We start from the raw sequence: 24,015 nt of genomic DNA on the forward strand, positions 1-24,015 counted from the left end.
ACAGTACACGATACATTTCTGTTATCATTTTTTTTAATGATCATACATTTAAAAACATCACCACGGTGATCGAAACTGCTGTGGCAGGAAAATGTGGTCGGGTATGTACAAGCTTGCTGGAAAGAAAACATGCACCAGTTTAACCACAGCATGATTTGCTGATAATGTATTAGCGGCTGCAGGGTGTTTGTCTTGCTCATCTAAGCGGTTATTTGTGGGCAAGGAGGTTTGACTGCACTATTCGTGAGAGCGCAAACTGACTCTTAGCGACAGTTTCCGATGCACTTGTTTTTCTCATCTTCACATTCATTGCAAAGCAATCCATTATCTATGCATGCATTAAACTGATGAACAAAATTGCATAACATGAAGGCACACACTTAAGAAAAACGGTAATTGTTTTAATACAGAACGAAATACAGACTAACATTGTCCAACATACAAGGCTTTATGGGTGCATATGAAGATAGCAGATCTGATAACTGTTTTAAGCAATCCGGAGGTCCCAGACCTGCACCAGGTACATAGACCCGTATTCTGTAAGTGTGGCACAAGTAAACATAAGATGTTCAGTGTTCAGGAATGCTTTCTGATATGACCCCAAAACAAACATAAAATCAGATCACTAGTCATGCGTACACTGTAAATCCCTCCTTTAAGAATATTTCGTGCAAAATGAGGCGAGTCCTTTATATTGGAAGTAAACAAAATCATATTTAAATCAAGCCTCCTGTCACTCAATGTTCATTCCACACACTATAGTGACTGATAGACAAGGCATTAAAACAGAAAAAACATGAGAGAATCAAAGAAAGAACAGCAAATCTTCACACAGTAATCAGTGGCAGTGCTGACCTGAGACTTAAACTGTTATTCACATTGAGGTCCTGTCCAGTGATGCGTATGCAATCAAAGACATAAAAAACCTTTATAGACTTAATGCAGACATGTGGATTTTACACCATGAACCGGTGGGTCTGCAATGACTGTGCAGGAGCAGAGCTGAGAACAACATAAACATGTAAACAAAAACCTCGCGATGAGCTCCGATATCATCCCTAGATTATAGACTTTACATATACACACTGTATAGTTCACATTAAAATCCTTCATTCTTTTTTAATAAGCACTGCACAATTAACAGAATGCTTTTTGTTCCGTGGTAAAAATAAAGACGTAAACAAAAAACAAAATTTTACTAAGAGCTTTGACTTGGGTTAATTCAATTAACTCAAACTCAAGCAAGGACAAGATGAGTAGCCCCGGACACGGCTGTTGTAAGACCCCGGAACTCTGAGTAGTGGTCTGAGCTTCTGTTAAAAAAGGATAAAAGAAATCGTATTATTTACAGGAAGAAAATAAAGTTGATTGAACACAAGAATATCTTTTAATACCTACTAGACAATGGGCTTCTCCAGATCATGTTTATCATCAAGGTCTTCATCAGAGTCTACAGAAACAGAAGATGAGTTTTAGGTTTTTAGTGATAAGGGTTAATTTTTTTGTAATTAGTGTTAAAGAAATGAACATATTACTTCACTGCAGGCCAACTCAACATGTCTGTTTACTGTTAAAACTGACAGTCAAAAAATATACAGGTACCAATGAGCAGATTTTTTAATATATTTTTTGCAACGAAATGCAAAATGAAACTAAAATAAACATTTAAATATTTATACATATTCAGTTCCTGTGATGCAGATGCAGTATGATCATTCAAATCTACAACACATCACTTGCTGTAAATTGTTGAAATAACTACAACATTATGTAGATAAAACCCTATACATTTAGGGTGTCAGTCAGACTTTGAACCCAAACCCCAATGTGGACAAAGAAGAAAAAGCTCTTTAAAGAAAACCCCGCGGTAATATAAATTTAAAACATGACAGATACATAAAGCAATTCAAAAGAGCTGATGCCTCAGAGGTCATTACTGGTTTAATTCTTATTCTGATTTCATTCTTATTTAAATCTACCAATCTATCAATCTACCCAAAGATTATGATAACATAGAAAAGCCTGAGCCAAATGTAAAGATTGTAGTAAAGTGTAGTTGAATGTAGTAAAGATGTCAATCAACCAGGTCAAGAATATCATTGGCCTCTGGGTTAACACGAAAGAGGCCTTTTGTAAAAAATAAAATATTTCTGGATGTGCTTGTCTGAAATATTTTGTAATCAGAGCAAGATAAAAAGGATGTCTATTAAAAAACTAAAACCTGGGTTAATATTTTAGTATATAGTAGTGATCCCAGTCATGAGTGATATTATATAAAATCTGAAGCAAATGTGCCTTGGAGATGTTAAAACATGAAATTTATCAAAGCTGTACAAAATTGTACTCAAACAGCTTATTGTGTTTTTATATAATTGAAAATAAATATATACAGTTCTGGATAAAATTCAGAGATCACTTCAAATTTATCTTTAATCTGCATTTCTACATGTATTGTTGTCAATTCATTTTATTGTCTGTTGAATTGTGGCAAAGGCAAACCTAAGGAGTAACATAGTCACCCTACAGCAATGTGAAAGACATCTTATCTTCCATTAAATACATGTAAAATTAGTGACAACATTAGTGTTGTTATTCAAAAATGAATATGAATTTGTTTTCTTTGCAGCATTCGAGATCTGAGGAAACTTTTTTTTGTTATTTTGACCCGTTTGTCCAGTTATTTTCTGCAAATATTTTTATTTGCAATTTGGGAGAAATGCTGTCAATAGTTCAAAGAATGACAAAATAGTTAACATATAATTAAATCAGAAAAACTGAATTTTCGAGTGGTCTCTGAATTATTTTAGAACTGTATTCTAACATTACATTTATATTTGCAAAAACCAATAACTCCGTTTTTTTTTACTTTTTTAAAAATCATGTTTTTATAATAACTCAAAAAAATAGCTAACCAACACAATAAAACACAAAAACATGATTTTTCTCATTTATCTGTTTTGCAAATAAACTATTCATATACATTTCAGTCCCGTATAATAATAAATGTATATAAAATGATCAAATCTATGCATTAATCTTTTTTAGCTGTACACTGTACTGAAGTGCACTGTAATAAACTCAAGATATATTATCCATTAATATCTCCACCATTGACCACAGTGCACCTGAACTATGAAGGCGGCAATTCTCAGAAATATGTCAGTTACTGTTACGTGAACAGGGTGAGAACATGAGTTCAGTTTAACTGTTATAATTAAAGGTCACACACACACACACACACACACACACACACACACACACACACACACACACACACACACACACACACACACACACACGCACACGCACACGCACACGCACACGCACACGCACACGCACAAACAAAAACACTGTGTTAAATAAAAAATCTTTGATTTGATATACAAACCATTTGTTGCACGATTGCAAAAGGCTAGACTAGATATAACATTCATAAACATAACTTGCAATACATATTATAGAAGATACTCATGTGTTTCATCAGAGATCAGGGTCAAGTCATTACCTGCCATGGATTCAGGAGGGGAGTAGAACTGGCCTTCTGAAACTGCCCTTCCTGGATATAAGAGTGGTTCTTGATCTGATGCATGCTGCACTGAAAGATGTCCTATCACACAGGACACACGTGTTAGCTAAATATCATGAAAATTACATAAGAACAAATGCAAAATGAAAGTGAGCTAAGTTATACTATCACCCATAAGCAGTTATTATTATATGTTTGTTTAATTTGTGTTATTAGAAGTTTGACTCTCACTGATTTCATCACCAGCCTCCTGCGGCAGGACTTTAAAGTCTAGGAGCCACGTCTCTATCCATGCCAGAATGAAGGAGACGATGGGTAACAAGTACCCAAATGCCCCCTGAGACAGAAGCTGGACAACGAGTAGAATTTTTGGTAATTGTGAACTAAATAGAATGTGAAATGCAAAAGGAAAAAAATAGTATGAAAACCATCTCATACCTTAGACAGAATCACTTTAACTATTAAGAAACCAGTGGTGATGGCTGTAGTTATCTGTAATATAGAAATGTGGCAATACGGTTACCATTACAATAATGAGTACATCTAAACATACATTACTTTATTTATCTAATAGTAGAGATTAAGCAGTTCGTTTTTTGAACAATGAAAGAAAAAGACCCATTGAAAAAAACAGAGTCAAGTGGTGCAGCTTGTTAAAAAGTTAAGCAACAGTGCCCTCTAGTGGAGGGTGGTGAGAAGTAAAGGAGAAGTCTGCCTACCGCAATAGCCCACCAGTGACGCAGCTTACATACAGCATACGCCAAAATCAAGGCTGCAAAACGGAACACTGCCAAGAGCTGAGGACACAGCAACAGATATTGCAAAAAATGTGATATGGTAGGAAATGTAATATAAGCAATGTAATATAATGTAGTTCTAAAATACAGTATAACATATTGTGTATATGTTTATAGGGAAGACATGCTGCTGTACTGTACTTGTAAGGGCTGGTTTATCAACATCACATGAAGGATTTGTTGCATTTAACATGTAGACAATGATGTTGGGTAGCGGTTTTAAAATGCTTCATATTAACATACAGTAACAGTCAAATGCTTAACATAGTTAGATTCATTTTCTACAGGTTTGAAATGACAAGAGGGCATGCAAATGATGACAGAATGTTCATTTTGAAGGTGAACTACTCCTTTAAGTCAGAGAATAAACTACTGAACAGGAAAGCGTTTACGGTTTAGATGCTGGTAAAATGCCCGTAAAAATTACAGTACGTTCAAAAAAGGATGTCGGGTAGTATTGCACAGTACTTACAAATATATCAAAAAATGATTTGTGGTAGTCATACTTCAACACCTCTATCGTCAGCTGCTGTTGTATACCTCCATTGACCTAGAGGAGGACAGACAAAACAAAGAAACATCTCATCTGTGCTCATCTAACCAGAATGTAAGTGCAAATAAGTCACTATTGAACTGGTAGGAATATGCTGCATATTTCTACAACACGATGTCATTTAAACATTCGTGACATTATACTGGTAGCAAGAGCCAGGGGATACGAGATGCTACAACATACGTTCAACTCAATGATCCACAGCAAAGTGACGAACAAAAGGTCAAAGGTCACAAACAGGCAGAAGGTTCTCCGAATATCTGAGATGCTCTTCTTTTCTCCTGCTTCATATGACTCGATGCGGGCAGAAAGGGGAGTGGAGTGAATGGAGCCCGCACCCCCCACATTGCTGCTGCACTGGCTGGCCATGACTCCTCAGTCTCATCCAATCATGTCACTCCATTCCGCTTTCCGGAAAGTCCGACTCTGCAGTCATGACCAGCTTTGAAGAAACACACAGATAGTGGAGACATTTCACACAGTGGCAGGACATGTTTAAAGGTATGGGTGTCACATGATCTGTCACGATAACGAAACCCCCACTATAAAACCTGCACAGTCAGTAAGTGGACATTTTTCAAGACACCAAATGAGGAAATACTAATGCTGAAGATTGAATCGAAAAAGACCAGGATAAATATAACATAAAAATGAATGCGCCTTTAGAATAACCTTTTCGGATTAGAAGATCGGTAACTAAATTGAACAAATGGTTAATTTTTCTACTGATAACTATCATGAGAAGTAACTGTTTATGTTTTTGCCCGGTTAGTCCGACATCAAGTTCCAGAAAACCCTGAAGAACATAGCAGAGGGTTTAATAGAACAGTGACTGTCTGTTGTTAGCCAAGTTCCTCCTATTGCTGTCATTTACTGAAAAACGACCAGCAGTGGCATTTTTAAGACTTCATTGTTTGCATTCCCACACTGCATGTCTGGTTCAACCGGATTTTTCTGCCTTAAAAAGAAACACAACAATTCATTTTTTAATGCTGTTATTATTATGATTAACTGGTCAACACTTTACATGAATAAATATATGTTGTAGTGTTATCAATGGATCATTTAATATCTATGGGCATCAAGCGGGCCTAGTTCGTTTCATCTATTGACAAAAATATGAAAGTACAGTAATTATGAGTAATGTACTTTGTACACGGTACAAGATGGATTACGTATGAGTGTTTATTGTGTATTACGTGTACTGATTGTTTCGGAGCGTTGATTAGTATTTTGCATACTAGAGGCTAGCATGACACTATCGTACAACAGGGAAAGCAGGGCAGATTTCTATAATGTTAAATCTCTGACACACTGCCATAATTACACACCACAGATGACAGTCTTAAAATCTTAAAACTGTTAAAAATAATGAACAATCACGAATCCTGTAAGCAAGCAATCCTCTTTGGCTGTATTGATTCAGCCTTGTTAACAAGCTCCGGTTCACCGAGATTTTGCTGCCACGTTTTGATTTCAAAATACAACGCCAATTTGCGATCGTGTTACTTACCTTGGTTTGTAATCCTATGCAAATCGTTGTATTTAGGCGATCATTGAACGATCATCTGTGTTCACCAAACTCTCGCACCACCATCTAATGACTTTCGTTTCAGTCGGACAGGAAACAGTGCGATGTTGTTTTGGAAAGGGAATTCTGGGATATGTAGTGCAATCCGGAACTGTGGCAGGTGTACAAACAACTCCAAATTTAGACAAGAAAGACTCAAACAACAAACGTTTTAGATTCCTTTGTAACATATATTAATGTCCACAAATATCTGGCAGAGAAGTTCACTCATAATTTAGTTATATACCATGAATAAGAGCGCGATTTCCCTATTTGACAATGAAATATTCTGCTAGCATAAATATGTTATTAATAAAGTAATTCAAGATGCAACGTAAACATCATGTAAAGATAAAAGTCAGGTTTTAATTAAACGTTTTATTGCTCCATGTAGGCTACACTGTCTGTAAACAACACAAAATTCTATGTTTTCAAATAATAAGGCAAATAGTGATTCATCAACCAGAAAAACTTACAACAGTAGTAACAACAGCATTTTATTGGATTCAAATTACCTGAAAACAAAATGTAAAAGCAGCAGTCACACAGTAAATCTGCTTCAAAGAAAGAATGAAATAAAGTAGTCGGACTGATTATTTCTAAAATAAAAATCATTTTAATATGTAGTTGAATTGATAATTAATTCTAAAATTAAAGTGCTAAATTAGTTCACCCTGGTGAAGCAAAACACCATTTCCATATTTCAACGTTACAATTGTGCTTAGAACAATGACATTGACAGTAAAACCAGAATATGAATATTCTTGGGAAATGTAATTGCACCAAATTATGTTTATGTGACTGTAATCATTCCCTTGCAGTGTAATATCAGTACATTTCAAAGATGTAAGTCTACTTTTTATGATTAATCTAGAGTATATTGAGTATATGTAACGCATAGCCCTGGTGTTTATTAATAAGGAGCAGAGATAAATGAGGTGTTCAGCAGTCAGGCACCATTTTCTCAGACAGCGCTGATTGGCAGGTGCTGGGTGGAATGAACACCCCAGGGTCACTGATGCCCATCTGAAGGTCAAAGACGCGAGTGGACGTTGTCACACTGCTGTTCTTGGTGTATGTCTCCTGCACGGGATAGCAGTCCTTTAGAGTGTACACACCCACCCAGGCTTCATCTGTGAGAAACACATAAAAACCATTATACGAGGTTTGCTCCTTACATTATTATTTCGGTAGACAGAAATAAAAGAAGGTCATTTGTGCATTAGGATTGAGGTCCTAGTTCAAAACTTTAGTTTCTGACTAAAATTAAATAAATGCCCCACAAATGATATGTACACATACTTTTGCGAGCTGGTTTACGATCAGACCATTCTTGGACCTCAATCGTGTCTCCAGGTCCACCAATGAAGTACTGATCCTCATATGTGGAGTTCAGAGGGACGTCATAAGGGTCCCAGGCCTCGGTTAGAGCGAGTTTTGCACAATTTTTAGTAACTTGTTCAATCTGAAAATACACTCCACTTTTGTACAGGTAGATGTACTCGTAGAACCTTAAAGGAAATAAGAATACAACATTAAGCTTTAAACTTGCACACGATTCTGACTGTTATGACGTCATCTCTTACGCAACAACAAAACACTGGAATGAGTAGAGTATAATAATAATACATACATACACCTATAGCACATTGGACCTTAATAAAAAGCATTTAACTAGATGAATATGAGCAGCTCGAGTTTTGTGCTGCATCAACACAAAAGTGCACAGTGATGAGAACACGTAATGTTTTATTAAAGCGTACTTCTTGCATGGTGTGTGTCCTGTCTTCTGTTCCAGGACCCTAATTTGTTGATTCTGAGCATCGTAGGAGACCGCTGCCCGTGTGTTTCTGCCTGTGCTGTGGTCATATTCAACGGTACGACCCTCCCATTGTAACGGAGCGAGACAGGGCTGCACCGGCGGAGCTTCTGACGCGGGATAGCCCAGGCAGGGTAACGTTACCGTCGCCGACCAGATGAATGTAAGCATAAATACAACGAAACCTAACATGTCTATAGGTGCGAGGCAAAAATCACATGAAAATAAAAGTATCTAATCGATTTGATTGCTATTATTGGAGTAGTTTTGGCCAAGGTTTGGACCAGAGGCTAATCACGCACGCACGCTTGTCACAAAACGTCGGTAACACTGATTGGTTAAACATCCGACCTGAAAAATAATCGTTTTTTTATTTTTCCCACTTTCTTATTTAAAAAACGTTAAAAATGTTATCTATAATCAACCATGAGAATTTACAATAAACATTGAGATTATTATTAAGAGTAGTGATAAAGACTTGACTAATAATTAAGACTTGACTAATAATTTTATTTATAAATAATAGAAATGGGTAATGCTTATATTTTATGCTTGTATAATTGTCTCTCTGAAATATATGCTTTGTATATTTAAGCTTTAGCTTGTTTGAGATGAGCTATAATAAACGGCGCCGTTTGTGTCAGTTTGTTTACGGCCAGATATAACTGAGACATCCGAACCAGCAGATGGCAGCATCTATATCTGCGATACTTCTGATTTGGTTTGTTTGTCTTTAATGTGTGTCTAATGTTGTTGGCTTTTAACATGGCAAATCACTTACAACGTGGGCACTGAAGTCAAGTTTTTGTCAGTTTAAACAGTTTTACAGAATGTCTGAATTAATTCAGACTCAGTTTGAGTCCAGTGAAGATGAACTGCCCGAGGAGGTCGCCTTTGATGAATCCAAAAGTGCTGCGTTGAAAAGCGTCAAGGATGCGCTGGAGTCAGATAAAAGGTATGTGATTTGGGCTTACTCTAAGCACATGAGCTGATGCAGGGTCTTAAACAATCTCTTACTTATGCCTAAAAATGCCATACATGTGACGGTCATGCATACGTGGGTGATTTGCCAACTCCAAGTAAACCAAGCAGAGGCATGTCCGTCTCATTTCAGTTTTGTGTGTTTCCTAAAAGTGTCACTTTACCTTTAGAGAAAAACTCCTATTGAAGGAGAAACGAAGGAAAAGACAGCAGCTTTTCCAAGAGCAAAAGGTAAACATTGTTTTCTCTATATAGTTTTTCCCTCTTTTTTTATATTGAAAGTATTCGGTTTGACATAATCCATATTTAATTATATACTAAACATCTGAGAGCACGACTAAATCTGATCTGAAAAAGGTCAGGAAGTAATGCATACCTTAAGCAATGGCATGGTTTGCCAATAACACTGTAAGCATTCAATGTTCATGTTCAAACCTAAACACTTGCATAAGCCAAATCATACATCAATTCTGTGTTGCTTTGTAGAGAAAAAAGTGTCTTCCTGAAGATGTTCTGGAAGAATTTGATACATTACCTCAAAAGTAAGTCTAACAAGTTAGCGGAATTGGTTATATTATTTGTCATTATCTTATTGTTATTTGTCATGTCATTAAAATGTCTTCATTATTTTAGACAGTCTAAAGCATCTGACAACAACAAAGGTAAAAATAAAAATAAATCTTTGTACAATTTTACATTTTCACTTTTCAAAAAAAAAAAAAACCTTGAAAGAACCTTGGCACAAATACAGTACGATGTCTTACAGATGACGAAGAGACAGTTAATGAGAGTGAGGCCGAGGCCATCTCCAAAAGGTATAATAAGATTTACCGGTTAGTGTAATTTTACTGAAAGTGTAACAGATGGTGAGTGTGCACCATGTGATTTAGTTTACAGGACAGCTACAGTGTGATGAGGCTGAAGGACAACTCATCTGCCAGATCACTGCAGCAACATGCCTCAGACTTCATTCAATCTCGCCTTTATGGACCAGGAACCCAAAGAACAACTAGTAAGAAAACATGACACTTGCTGTTTAACTCTTATTTCAAACAGATTTCTTAATAATCCTGGATCATAATAATGTTTTGTTGTGTCTTCAGATTCTGAGATTCTATCCCTTAATCGAAAAAGAGGTTTAAATCAAGGTGCAGCTGTGGAGTTTGTAAATAACAAATTAGGTGAGTGTTGCATTTCCATGTTCAACTCGTATGTGTTGTCTTTAGCATGAATTAGTTGTGGAAAGCAGTAGGCTGAGCTGTCTTTGTTTATCTACAGGTGCTGACCTTAAAGAAAAGGCAGAGAAGTCCAACAAAAGATTTAGACACAAACAGAAACTGGGTCCTTCCTGAGACCTGAAACAGGAGAAAGAGTTAATGGATTGTACACGGTTTAACTGTTTCTCGTAGAGATCGTGTCCGAAGAACGCTTCCATCAAAAAAAATTTAACACGAAAACCCTCCTTTTAAACTTTCTTTATGCAGTTCAATATAATCATATGATTTATTTCTGCACTGTGATGGTTTCTCATCAAACAAGCACAGCAGTTTAAGATGAACACTTTTTGTTCAATGAAAAGATAAAACAATTATTTGTATCTAGTATACAAATGTTTACTGTACTTCAATAAATGTAAACTAAGGTAAGGACTGATATGTGTAGTTGATTGACTTAAAGAGCTTTTAAAACAATTCAAAGGTTTATATTACAAGAGCCACTCAGTACGGCTATGATTCAAAGTAATCCTGATTTAAAACACAGGAACTCGCTGGTTTTACTATCACTAATGTACAACAACAGCCAGTTCCTCGTTTGCCCGAAACACAGACCTGATATCTTGTTTAACTGGGTATTTATGTTTTATTACTGAAAATGATAAGACAGCGTTGATGACAATACTGTACCATTCTCCTTGTTTTAAAAGTACTGATGATCTTAGGGCTTAAACAGGAGGAGATAAAACAATGGAGCAGGCTTGCCCTCTCCTGGACTAGATATGACCTTATATTACCACGTTCCTGTCCGAACCGCACAGAAACAGTGCAGGCAACGATGACAAAAGAATGACTGAATAGGAGGAACCTTTAAAAGATGAGGTGGATGAAAAGACCATAGACATCAATACAATTACAAATCAAAGTGTGTGAACAATCCTGCTGTGCAGTTGGCAGAGGGAGGGTGCGCTTGCACAAATAAGGGCGTAACTCATACAGCTCACACTAATGCTCTATTCTAAGTACCACCACTAAGAATGACTCCAGCAGTGTTAGGTTTTCAATATAAAATAACTAAATGTTCCACTCCTTGTGTTAATATAATTTCAATATTTTTTCATTTTTAATGGTAAAGTACACAAGCTGAGACCTGAAAATAGCAGGGTTTTACTGCACTGGGACCTTAGTAATTCGGCCTCTCACTCTGCCAGCTTTCAACCAAGAACAAATATATCTTATATGCAAGTTTACTGATAATAACATTGTCATAATTTTCCTCATGCCTTGTAAATAAGGAAACAGAATCAGAGCCTGCTGAACCCCCCCCACCCACCCAATACCTCCTCCCCCCCAAAATAAAAGAGACAAAAGGAAAATAAAGACCATAATGATTTGGGATTTAGAAGGATCCCTCTTCTCCCAATGTGTCTTTAGGCCGGGTTGGGCCTGGGTGAAGAAGATCCAGTCTATCAGAGAGCCAGGATGGGTTTGGCCACATGGAGGCTCAGTTCATCAGGCCACGGTTTCAAAGCTGGCCCCAGTTTTTTGGGAGTCTGGGATGGTCATGTAATCTTTTGAGAGGATGATTCTCCTGGGGCTAGTGCAGGTAATCATCCACTGATGCAAAGGCGCAGGATCCGCTGCCTGTGCGAGCCATGATGGACAGACACTGGGCTGCCTGGCCGACGGCGAGTGCCAAAGGAGGCTGCTTTGGCAGGTTATGAGTCTCTGCGGGAAATAAAAAACAACATCCATGTAAGATGCACATAGTACAGGCTAAACATTAATGTCTTAAATACAGAAACACTAAAGCTGTACCTAATATTGCACTGTTGAGGGTGGAGCAGACAGGCTCTCTCTGGATGGAGTCTAGCTGGTATCCCACAGGGCTGTTCCATGGATCTGAATATGCCAGCAAACTGAACGCATCCTGCAAGAAGAATGAAGATAATAAAAACACTTTATTTAGGACATACATTTTATACTGGGTTTAAATCATTAAAAATGTTTAAATGCAATTTATGTAAGATTATCTTCAATGACAGTACAAACTACACCTTTATATGAACATGTGTATTATGATGTCAGTACCTTCAGCATCTTCTTATTGGCCGAATTCTTGCCCCGTTCACGCCGCAAGTGTTCGCTCATGCTCTGTAGCTCTCGACCAAACTGGATCATTCTCTCAATGGCTGCCTGGCTCCCCCCGCACAACTGCCTCTTAGATTGTGTGCTGTCCACCTCTGTGCAAAGACAGTTTTATACATTCAGTCTGACTTATTTGTATAATACAACTAACCAGAGGGTTTAGATTTCTTACACTAGGGTGACCATACGTGCCATTTTTTCCTGACGCGTCCTGGCCAGGATTTCTATTTTCTATTATTTCAGGTTTTATTTTGGGAAAGCAACAGTTACATTTCAAGGTAATAATGAAACTACAATGATTACGTTTTAAGATAAAAAATGTTTACTCAAATGAGAACCGCGATGACGTATGCGCCCGAAAAAGGCCACCTCCGGAGGTCGCAGGCAGCCTTCGAACTGAGATGCAGCTTAGAAATCCTGGCCAGGACATATCCGAGAAAAATGGCACATATGGTCGTCCTATCTTATACAGGTCGTTACACAGGTACTTCCATAGATGTTTGTTTTATGAGTAAGACTAACCCATATCTGCATCACAGTCCTCCAGCTCTGCCCCGGGTGTAGAGCTGCCATTCAGAAATCCATTTGAAGAGGATTCAGACACCCCATTTGAGAAGTGATCAACCTCCATCTCCACCTCAGTGCTGCGAGACAGATTCAACATTTTAAAACACAAAAATGACGACGACATCATCTACCTTAAAGAAAACAGGCAACGAAAACTAAACTTGTGGCACTATTTTTTTTTTAAGATGTTTTGGGCAATTCTGTGAAAATTTCAACCTTACAATTAAAAAATAAAGTTTTACTATGCTAACAGCAGAGATATCAACCCATGTGAGGTCTCTCTTCAAGTTTGTAAAGCATTTGTTTGTAAAGTGCATGATTTTTCATAGTTAGGTAAGTGCCATTTTCAGGATTGTCACATCCAAAACGGTACATATTCCTCATAAATGGACAGATGTAATAAATAAAGCAACTATTTTATGTTCTATAAAGAGGCATCCCTTCTCCATTCATTGGGTATTATTGCTTTATGTTCGTGCATTTTAATTCACATAATCCTACAAAATTAGTTGTCTCAAAAAACTGTGTCCATTTTTGTCACATCCATAACGCATGTTTATTTCCCATTTTTTTAAATAGAAAATTTGTTCATACTTCATAAGGGCTTTTCACACTACGCTTAACCCTGGGTTATCGTCATTCTAAACCCCGGGGTTAGCACCGCTTTCGCAGGGTTAACCCTGCATTGCGGTGCCAAACGTGTGCAGTGTGAAACCAAGCAGGGGTAGAATGATACGACCAGACGCTTAGCAACGGACACCCAAAAAACTGAACAGCGCTTACCTCATTTCACAAGCTATGCACAATCACAGAAACTCCGTGCGCAGTGTAAACAATCCTTTGAGTTTTTTTATATATTTGAGTAAGTAACGTCTTAGGAGGCTTAAAACAGCCAAAAAGGATTTGCGAGGCGTAATTTTCCCCCGGATGCGGAAAAACAAGGTATTTGGTTATTTAAAGGGACCAAGCAGTATTTTTATTCAGTCAGTTTGACGCTGCAGTATTTATCCAATCATGACTGTTGACACCGCAAATATGCAAATAAGAATGTTAACCCAGGGTTTAGTGATGTACAGTGTGAATTGTCAGGTTATGAATAACCAGGGTTATCTCTTATCCGCTGGTAAATTATAAGCAGTGTGAAACGTGAAACAGATAACCCAGGACTCCATTTACCTGGGGTTTAGAATAACCCGGTGTTAACGATTTCAAGTGTGAAAAGCCCTATAGACTGACGTTTTTTCTAAAGTTTAAACTCTATCTTCAAGGGTTTAGTAAAATATAAACAAGATGGTTCAATATATTCGTAACAAATACATTCTCTGAGCATTTTATTTTATGTCATGTCAATAACGCTGGAATTGCCATCTTAACTGTGAGGCAACTGTTCTCCAAACCTATGACTACTTTCTAAGCTTTCTGAAGCCATTCAGTATCTTTGTGTGTCATACAGCTTAGGGTGAAAGGGAGAAAATTATTTTAATTTGTGGTTAAAGGCTGTCTTCTCGGAAAATGCTAACGGTAGCCTGCTATCTGGACAAACAGCTAGCTGGTCCTACAGACTATAAAAACTAAAAAAATATCTTTAGACCACTTTTTGCTTAGTGATTGCCATCAGGATGTGGAGAGACCTTCAACCAGCCTAACAAAAATCATTTTGGACAGAATTGCCCAACCCTTCCTTAAAACTATTTTATAATGAACAATAATTGCCCGCTGTGCTATCCATTTGTAATTTAAATATTGTAAAAGTACTGCAGTTAAGTAAACTGTTAAGCTCAACATAAAAATGTGAAATCTGTACATTTCTATGTACTACGGAACAAAGACATACCCCACGCTGGTCTGCTGGCCCCGACTGCCATTCAGGACCCCAAGATCGGTGCTCGGCAGGGCAGTGGGACACGGCTTGTGACTATGAGCTGCGGTGTGACCTTTACTTGATGAAACTCCATTACAGTAATTACTATCAAAACCTACAGACAGAGGGAAGCACATGTGATCAATGAAGAACCAATGACAACATCTCCCTTTCGCAGTTATACTGCTCTGTTTGAACATTTTTGAAGATTTCAATGTTCATTTAATGTACTGCCACTGCATATGCACTTCTTTGGTATGATACCTGTCTGGTAGGCCTGGGCATTGCTGGCTTTGTGAACTGGGCTGTTGAAGAGGCGTGGGGAGTCTGGGTAACTATCCTGTGACTTAGGGCTCCTCCCACCCAGACACCTGACCTCACTGTCAGTGCCATTCACCATCTCAATAAACTGCCTGACTCTGGAAAAGAACATGGACAAACACGCTCTTCATAAATACATTCTCAATGCATAGCGTATTTATGGCGGTATTTCACCCATCCGACTCACTTCAACATGAAGAGAAGGTCTGGGCTTATCTCTAGCAGGTTGGGGTAAAGTTGTTGAGTGGTCTCTATAGCCTCTCCCATTCTGCCAGACAGGACCAGCTTCTGGATCTCTGCAATCGCAAATGTAAAATCACTGACTTTGAAATAAACCTCAACCTTTGTGTTAGCAACCCTGATTGCTAAAAGTAAAATTAAAAGCGATCCGTTTGATTTGATTTTAGTTATGTAACTGACTCTGTCTGTTTTTGATAGAAGCAAGTTCCTCATGTACGGCCTGGTCAGTTGATTTAGCGAAGGCTTCAGCGGTGGCACAGTAGCTGTGGTGAACCAGATATGAGGCCACCATTCTAAACAGAGATACCGAACAGAGCGAATAAATTACCATGAACTGTAGAGATATGCAGAAAAATGTCAATCAGTTGACTAAATCGATGTCAACCATACTAAAAAGTACTCAAAAAAGTGAAAGTACTCACTTCTGAATCATGGCCTGCCATTCTCCCTCTCTCTCCCCAATGGGGAAGCGGTCAATCTGGGTTTGAATCTTGGTTCTCCATTCACGCATGTAATCCTCAATATCAAAGACAAATGGGTGCTGCCCAAAGTTGGCATCCACGACCTCTCCTGGGGTCTGTAGACCCACTGTGGGGTACAGGTTGGGCTGCAAAGGAAATAATGTGGATTACATTTACAGGCTTATTTAACTTCTCCTCTAAAGTTAAAGGAAGTTCAATCTTTAACTTTTAAAATTTTCTTTCTTGTTATACAGGAATACCTATACTACCCTCAGATAAGTTTGTTGACACTCCATTTAAATCCAGTTTGGTTTCAATCTGATCTTTAGGACAGACATTTCGCAATCAGATTAAATCAGATCTGTTTGTTTAGACAGTAGTGTAGTCAACAGCAACTGACTTAGATACGCTAGATAAAGTAATGATGTACACATCAGCACAATAAGACAAATTTGTGCCTCTGCTCAGGTTTAACACATAAGAGACCATATGCAACTTGGCCACTCGAACACTTCAGGTAATGTTACAGAGAAAAGGGGCAAAAAAAGGGCAAGGATGCAAGATAAAACTGTATAATTAAAATGTTTTTAGCGGTCAGCTCAGGGGGCAAACACACATAAAAAAACTGAAAGGGTCTGTGCTCATGGCTCAATAGAAAGAAAGGTCAGGGCTGCTAAACTGACATACTTCACAGAAGTACTCCGAGTAACATGAATGCTGGTCATCAGCCAACTGTGTTTTCTGCTCAATGGATTATTGTTTTAGCCCCAAACAGGCCTCTGTTCATTCAGTGAGAGAAATGCTTTGGGACCGTCAGTCCATCATCTTGAAAAATAAAGCAAGGAAGGAAAAGACAAAACAATAGCTAATGGTTTCCCCTACAATATCTAAAATGGAGGCGTGTTGGAGCGGTCAACAAAAAAACAAATAACAGATTACCCTATGACCTTAACACAGACAATAGGACTAATATTATGTACAATAACAAGATATAAAGAGGACTTACCGGTAAATCTGTAAAAGCAATCCCTGAAAAAATAACAACAGACAATTGCATCATTAAAGTCAATTAAAGCGGTTTAAATGTGGGATTTCATTATGTGCTTAAGACCAAAACTGCTGCTATACCTCCTATGTAATCTGTGGATATCATCTAAAAAGCTAACAACCTAAATAACAAATATACTATTCCTATTACATTGATTAAACAAACTGTGCACAAGTGTGCAGACAACAACAATTAAAGGATAACTAGAACCAGACTTCTCTAGAACCAGAAAGTGTTCTTTAAAATATTAAATAGTTTACACCCCCAAAATAAAAATATTAGGTGTTATGACATCTTTTACAGTTGTGAAATTGCTTTAATGTCCGTTTGTTGTTTTTTTTCCAACAAACCCAATCTCCGTACATTGAAACATATGTAAGCCACAAATACATTTCATTGACATTTTTAGGTACTTTCAAGTTTGAATTATAATTTCCACTTCCGTTGTATTGAATTTATTCCGCTGCATATTCACCAAAGTAGTTTCATTTATGTTTAATACCTAGACTGTGGCCATTTTTTGTGTAGAAACAGGTATTGTTAATAAGGTTCACACAGCAGCCAATCACGTCGCCTGTTGTAAACGTGGGACCATAAGGCTGCCCAGTGCCAGAAGAGCAGAAAGAGTGGCCGTCGTCCCCATGGTAGCCATATGAGTGTTTATCCCAACCTAAGGACAGAACATTGTAAACATACTGCATTCTGGACAACAATGAAGAAGAAAAACACAACCTAAGAGTAAGGCAGGGCGGTATGACAGTATATAAGATGTACTAGCAGAAATGTGCCAGCTGACAAGACTGCAATACCGTTTATTTTACATAAGACAGATTCGTGCTGCTATTAGTGGGCATGACTGATTTCTGCTATTTACATGTGACAGAGATTATTCACGAAATAATATAAAAATACAGAGTGAGCCGATGAGGAATCACGTGTTATTAAGGATTATGTGAAATTGTGCTTCATGCTGTGCCAAGTGTACAGTTGCCAAGCAAATTATAGCATCAATAGAAAATTCACAGATGTGTATATTGGCTATTATAACACGCCTTTAAATTTAGATTTGCCACATTTAGGGCCAGATTTACTAACAGCTTGTGAGAGCATAAATGCCTTTTTGGCGTTAAGAAACTAGTGTCGGTATTTACTAAAGACACGCAGTGAAAATTAGCGCTGAAAAGGCATGGACACGGCTGTTTTTGCGACTGACCTTAATGCATATGCATATGTAAGAGTTTCCTCTTCAGACGCAAATTTTATGGGAGGAGAATTACTACGAAGTACGTTACTAAGTACGCGACTTACTAAGGTTTTGTGCTCATTATTGTACTGGTATTTGCAGCTTTATTTAACGCCCAAAGCACTTGCGCTGCTCCTAGTAGATTGCGTTCGTCATTATGGGAATTCGATATTGCATCGGTGTTTTGGTAGTAAAACCCTCAGAAATTTCCACTCCCATCTGCGCATTTTTTTTTTATTGCACTCTTGTGCTATTTTGCACCGTTTAGCAGATCTGGGCCCGGTTGCATAAAGCACCTTAAGTTTTTCCCTTAAGTATGACACTTAAGGGGTGATTTTCCTTTACCAAAGACAATAGGAGAATAACTTAAGTAAAACTTGAGATATACTTAAGGACACACTTAAGGGAAAATTACACTTAAGGTGCTTTATGCAACCGGGCCCTGGCCCTTAGAATTTAGATTTTAACCCATTTAATAGTATTCATCTGTCTTTTTAGTCTTACGGTTTTAATTTTATTTTCATTTAAATCTGAAAAAAATACTCATTATGTAATGAGATTTTGGTTGCACCGCCCACCCCTAGAAGACATCACTGAGCTCTCTCTCAGCTCTTATGTCTCTGGCAAGCTGCAGCCCCACAGAGGAACCACCCAGTGTCATCAAGCTTAACATGCCAACTAACTTCCTCCAAACTACTAACCCTGTCCCTCAATGGATCAGGAAGAAAATGTGTCTCAAATACTTCAGACACAATTTGACCCCATAACATACCTTATGTTGCAGTAAATGTAAGTATTAATACCGTGACAAATAAAAATGAATCTTTAAAATCTGAAATCTGTTGTACCTGGGAGTCTGTTCATGTTGACACCTTGAGCTGATAGGCCAATCCCCATGTACCTGATCATGAGACACAAAATGCATTTAAAGAAAGCTAGGTAGAATTACACTATACCATGGTACTATTAATGTGAGCAAATTTAAATTTAGATGCTCTTTTTTTATTGAAAATACAGTTCCACTTTAATGTCATTCCAAACGAAGGCTGTTATTTTGTCCATTTAACAAAAAAGCGAAATATCCAGGTATTCTCTGTTCAATGACGGTTTATAGTATATACAGGTTTGGAAAAACACTGAGATAAGTAAAACAAATGGCCAAATTATTCTCTTCATCATCATAAATCAAATTGTAAACTATAGTAAAAATATCCTTTACTTACCCATCTCGTCCTTTACTGATGATTTTGACCTCAAAGTAATAGACCCCACAGGCAGCTGGAATAGGGTGTGTTGCACGGACAGATGCAGCATCTTTTGGAGTCTTTCCATGACCTGGATGACAGTAACACAAGTTTTTCTATAGTTGTCATCACTTACCAGGAGCATGTGGAACATTTGTAACAGTGTACCGTCATCAAAAACAATACAATCAATATTTTGGCCGTGAGACCCGTATAATAGGAGTTGATGACATTTTGCCAGGCAAAAGCACATTTGCATTCAAATTTTAAATGGCACAGCTTATTTCATCTGAATATGCATGGTAATTAATAACCAACAGATTGGTGGCATGCAGTTTAGACATAATCATATAATGAATAAACACACAAGGTGATAGATTTATTAAAATATTTTAATAGATCTGGCCTACAAGTCCGTCTACCTGAACTCTACCTGTCATCAGCACTCTCAATAATTTTGTGGCCTGCCTTTATGACTCAGCTAAGGGAAGTGGCAAACACTTCACTGACCGCCATCAAGAATCCAAATCAGTGTATTACAGAAGCTTGTTGAACAACTACATGTATTACACAAACGAGTTACAGCTCTTCTTTATCTGCCATATTCCTATTACAGCCTTACACAAATGCGGTGGCAGACAATCTGCCTCTGCAGGCGCACATATACAGGCCTTGCTGGATCTTATCCACCAGGCTTGCTCACTGACAGTCTGGTCAAGGAAGATCGGCAATTTCTATGAAAACACGGCCTTTGCACACAATGACTGAATTTCGGCAGTGAAACTTATTTAGCGCTTCCCGGAAATGACTGAAGCATCTTCGTTGCTTGCTAAAACTCACCACCATTTCTTTGCTACAGTATACGAAGTTTATACTTTCAAGATCGTTCAACTCCTACTGCTACATGTCAATTGATATATATTATATTATACGTAAAACAACATCGCGCGCACACACAAAAGCAGTAGTTTATTATTAACTTTTGCTAAATTAATTTACAGCCCAGGAATGAGGCTAAATTATGCTAAAGGGGGGCTATTTTGAAACAAGATGCTGCGTTACTAACTAGTTTGATCGGACATAGGCTATTAGTACGCTCGATGATCGAAGATCGTCCCCATTTCATAACGATTTTAAGCATAAAAGGGAAGCAAACCAGTTCGATCAAAGGACAAAACGAGCACAGTGTAGCCAATAATATTTTCTTTTAAATATCATAAATCAACTGTGCAAAACGACACGAGCTAACCTCGCTAATGACCTTAATGTGTAGCTTGTAAACAACTTGCTATTCTGCTGTTTGTCCTCGGTTGATGTTAGCATCGTTAACGTTACCTTTATAATGCACCCGGAGGTTGTTCTGAGACAGGCCGATATAGCTGAATTTGTCTTTGGGGCTCCAAGATCTGGGCAAAGGGGTCTCCTGTTCGTTGACGGCCGGATAAAGGCGTCTAAGTCGCTGGTTGAGCTCTTTTTCCTGCTCGTTGAGAGCCAAGTCTCCGTGGACGACAACGGACATTAGAAACCCACAGCCCGATGACGGTCCTGACATCGCGATCCGATTTCTGTCCTCAATACCAACAGCTTGCCAGCTATCTTTAGCTGGGCAGCTTTCTAACTGTGTCCAGTGGCAAACGCGACCACTGTCAGACACCGCTGAGATTTTAGATGGTTTAATTCGGATCGGATAGCCAGTCGGCTAACTGCGATTAGCCACAAACAGGCGAACTGATAGAGTTAGCAAGACGCTAGAGAATATGAATCACACCGATACACCAAAACGGCAGCTAATAAAGACACAACAGACATCCAGAAAGTTGATCCTTGATTTTCAAGACGACATGCAGCAGATCAGACAAACTAACTGGGGTTAAAGAGATAAAATGACAGCAGCAGAGGGAAGCCCGATCTTTTGTTTGTTGTTAGTGCGAAATCCTGCGATCTGATTGGTTCTTTCAAGGTCCAGTCACACTTCCTCGAGGACTTGGTACATGACTAGACACAAGCTACCTTCACACCTAGGTTGTAATGGGTGGTCGAGGTGGTTGTGGCAGGGGAAATGCACCACGACAATTGCATATTTCAGCTTTTGATTTTTGAACTTAGGCTGTAATTATAATTGGACGTTAGTGGTGTGGAACGAGTTAGGACAAACATTTCCACACATCAAACAGGCCTATCAGACTTTTTAAGTCGTTTTTAGCAAAAGGAATCAAGTCAATTCACTATACACTATGATTGTTGTGTATTGGTGTTTGTTTTATTGATTTAGCATGCAAATTAGTAAACAAACTAAAGGCAGGGTTAGGCCTAGTGCTATTGTAGGTTGGGCAGCATCAAACATTTACATAAACATTTAGCAAACATTTATTGAAATAGACTGTATAAAATGTGTGAATAATAGTATTTTCATAACAAGTCTTTTGATTTTTTGTGTGTAAAGGTGGAATGTAATTATTGTGACCCAGTCTGTGAAAACCAGTCTAAAGTCTCAAAATATGATTCTGAGATAACGAGCATCAACGTTTGATTTCAGTTTTTCACATGGTCTTACTCAGTCAACATTAAAGATATCAAGATTATATTTTCACAGAAAGTTCTTTACATTATGATTTTACATAGAAAACCGTAAGTCACAAAAAAATGACTTTAGCTGGGTTTTCGCCCATATTTTTGTTATTTTCGTTACTTTGTGAATGTTGTGTTCAAGAATCTGTACCAGGTGATTTAGATCTTAGACATAATGACAAATATGTCTGATATCTTTAACCTTTGTCTTGGAATGTAAGATATTTCTGGAAACTGTATCTGTAAAGTGCATTTTCCAACATTCTTGTGGAATTCAACATTCACATGTTAAATTAACGGTCAATGATAGTTGAAACCTTCTGACACATCCACGCAAAGTAAAATAGAATAACAACATAACATCAAAGATATCAAACATAACAGAATTATGTTGTGTTTTCATAAAAATATGACCCACTCACAATTCAGTATATGCTGTAGGTTAACACATGCAATGACTTCACATATCTAGCCAAATTTTTATTATTTTCTTTAACAGAAACGGTTTACATCAGTAAACCTACAGTATACAAAGAGTTACTGAATTGTTCGTTTCCCTCTCAGTAGGCACACTTAACAATTATATACAGACTGTTATTAAACATAATGTGGTAGATCATTTAGTCAAAGTAGATAACATTTTGTTGTATTAAATCTATGCACTTTTCTATTTCATTTATTGTTCATAATTTCAATTTGATGTACGCAAAACATGTAATGTACTCAAGATTTCATTCATGCTCTGCGTTTATGATGAGTCTCCACAAACCTGCAGGACCATTGGCACATCCAGTCACAAAAAATCCACCATATAAATGTTTTGCTTTGGTTATTACATTGGAACACAGTCCCAAAGCTCACGGCAGAGACATTGGCAAAGGCCGTACACCATAATAATGAGAAGACTGATAGGAACCACACTGACCAGCAGTACCCCCAGCGTTGTAACCTGCATGATTAGTAGATAGACACCTAAAGGCAATGAGCTAAAATAGAGCAGACCCAGCAGCCAAACCAGAGCCCGTGCTAATGTCTGGCATAGGAGAGCTGCACAGTTCCACACTGTCCATCTCTGTGTAACGGAGGCCATGGAGTCCAGACTGGAAGAGCGGTAATCCCTACGTGGAGGTGGTATAACAGCCTCCTGTTGAGGTTCCATAATGGTGATGACCACGTAATTGGAACGAATGGAAGTCGGGGAGGCCGAGGCAGAGTGACCCACCAGGGAAGTAAGGTGTCTGGGGCTGAGGAGAACCTCGCCCGGCCTCTCAAGCAGGTTCTGATGTTTCCGTGTCTGGATGGAAAGTGCTGTCACCAGGTTGTACTCATCTGGTAGATTGTCCACGGCCTCTCCAGGAAGGTCTGTGATATAGCGGCAAAATGGGCAGACCACTGCATTGGGAGACGCTTCACCCAAATCAAGGATTTTTGCAAGGCACTTGGCACACAGATAATGACAGCACTCAAGCACCTTCGGACGTCGACTTGACAGGCTGTAAGCACAGTAGCAGATCTTGCATTCCAGTTCTTCGGTGGTGAAGCCACCCATCACATCCTCTGGGAACTGTCCCATCATGTCATCTTCCTCTCAACGCTTTCTCATCGGCTGGTTGTAGTCAAAGCTGTGTGGGAACATGGTGGCGAAGCAGCTGTCACGTCTGGTGTCTGGATGGTGTCCTGTGCAGCTCTGGACGGGTTTGCGCTGCGGAACCTTTCTTGCACTCTGTGGAATGGTGGGGAGAGGCCACCGCCGAAAAGATAACTGTTAACACAGCAGTAGAGAACAAACACTACCGCAACAAAGCAGGCCCTGTAAAACCAGGGCTGGAATTTTCTAGCCAGAGCTTTTGTTAC

General features: G+C 38.3%; 5 protein-coding genes across 6 annotated transcripts; 1 reads left to right on the forward strand and 4 right to left on the reverse strand.

Annotated features, from left to right (window-relative positions):
- Nucleotides 1-35: 35 nt before the first annotated feature.
- On the reverse strand, nt 36-6,511 carry stard3nl (STARD3 N-terminal like). Of its 2 annotated transcripts, XM_057334047.1 has the most exons (9): nt 6,390-6,511; nt 5,060-5,318; nt 4,796-4,873; nt 4,246-4,323; nt 3,965-4,018; nt 3,758-3,875; nt 3,506-3,607; nt 1,399-1,450; nt 36-1,313 (listed from the first exon to the last, which is right to left on the reverse strand). In XM_057334047.1, coding segments are annotated over exons 2-9 (669 nt in total). In that variant the 5' UTR covers nt 5,246-5,318; nt 6,390-6,511; the 3' UTR covers nt 36-1,312. The 2 variants fall into 2 exon arrangements, with proteins under 2 accessions (XP_057190030.1, XP_057190031.1); XM_057334048.1 differs by lacking the exon at nt 36-1,313 and having other exon boundaries at nt 1,398-1,450.
- A 167-nt stretch (nt 6,512-6,678) lies between these two features.
- epdr1 (ependymin related 1) lies at nt 6,679-8,605 on the reverse strand. Its single transcript, XM_057334443.1, has 3 exons — nt 8,210-8,605; nt 7,749-7,957; nt 6,679-7,579 (listed from the first exon to the last, which is right to left on the reverse strand). The coding sequence occupies exons 1-3, from the start codon at nt 8,455-8,457 to the stop codon at nt 7,389-7,391; spliced, it is 648 nt and encodes a 215-aa protein (XP_057190426.1). The 5' UTR covers nt 8,458-8,605; the 3' UTR covers nt 6,679-7,388.
- A 395-nt stretch (nt 8,606-9,000) lies between these two features.
- nol7 (nucleolar protein 7) lies at nt 9,001-10,639 on the forward strand. The gene is made up of 8 exons (XM_057334578.1): nt 9,001-9,220; nt 9,417-9,477; nt 9,733-9,788; nt 9,880-9,908; nt 10,013-10,061; nt 10,137-10,258; nt 10,350-10,427; nt 10,525-10,639. Exons 1-8 carry the CDS (start codon nt 9,096-9,098, stop codon nt 10,596-10,598), a joined length of 594 nt encoding a protein of 197 aa, XP_057190561.1. The 5' UTR covers nt 9,001-9,095; the 3' UTR covers nt 10,599-10,639.
- A 51-nt stretch (nt 10,640-10,690) lies between these two features.
- ranbp9 (RAN binding protein 9) lies at nt 10,691-21,550 on the reverse strand. Its single transcript, XM_057334577.1, has 14 exons — nt 20,929-21,550; nt 19,573-19,684; nt 19,198-19,250; nt 17,609-17,776; nt 17,065-17,087; nt 16,020-16,204; nt 15,778-15,890; nt 15,545-15,653; nt 15,301-15,455; nt 15,010-15,151; nt 13,131-13,252; nt 12,552-12,703; nt 12,279-12,390; nt 10,691-12,188 (listed from the first exon to the last, which is right to left on the reverse strand). The coding sequence occupies exons 1-14, from the start codon at nt 21,143-21,145 to the stop codon at nt 12,058-12,060; spliced, it is 1,794 nt and encodes a 597-aa protein (XP_057190560.1). The 5' UTR covers nt 21,146-21,550; the 3' UTR covers nt 10,691-12,057.
- A 1,441-nt stretch (nt 21,551-22,991) lies between these two features.
- Nucleotides 22,992-23,829, reverse strand: rnf182 (ring finger protein 182). Its single transcript, XM_057335145.1, has one exon. It carries the CDS (start codon nt 23,735-23,737, stop codon nt 22,994-22,996), a length of 744 nt encoding a protein of 247 aa, XP_057191128.1. The 5' UTR covers nt 23,738-23,829; the 3' UTR covers nt 22,992-22,993.
- Nucleotides 23,830-24,015: the final 186 nt, after the last annotated feature.

This window comes from Triplophysa rosa, linkage group LG5 (genome assembly GCF_024868665.1).
Source record: "Triplophysa rosa linkage group LG5, Trosa_1v2, whole genome shotgun sequence".
NCBI lineage: Eukaryota > Metazoa > Chordata > Actinopteri > Cypriniformes > Nemacheilidae > Triplophysa > Triplophysa rosa.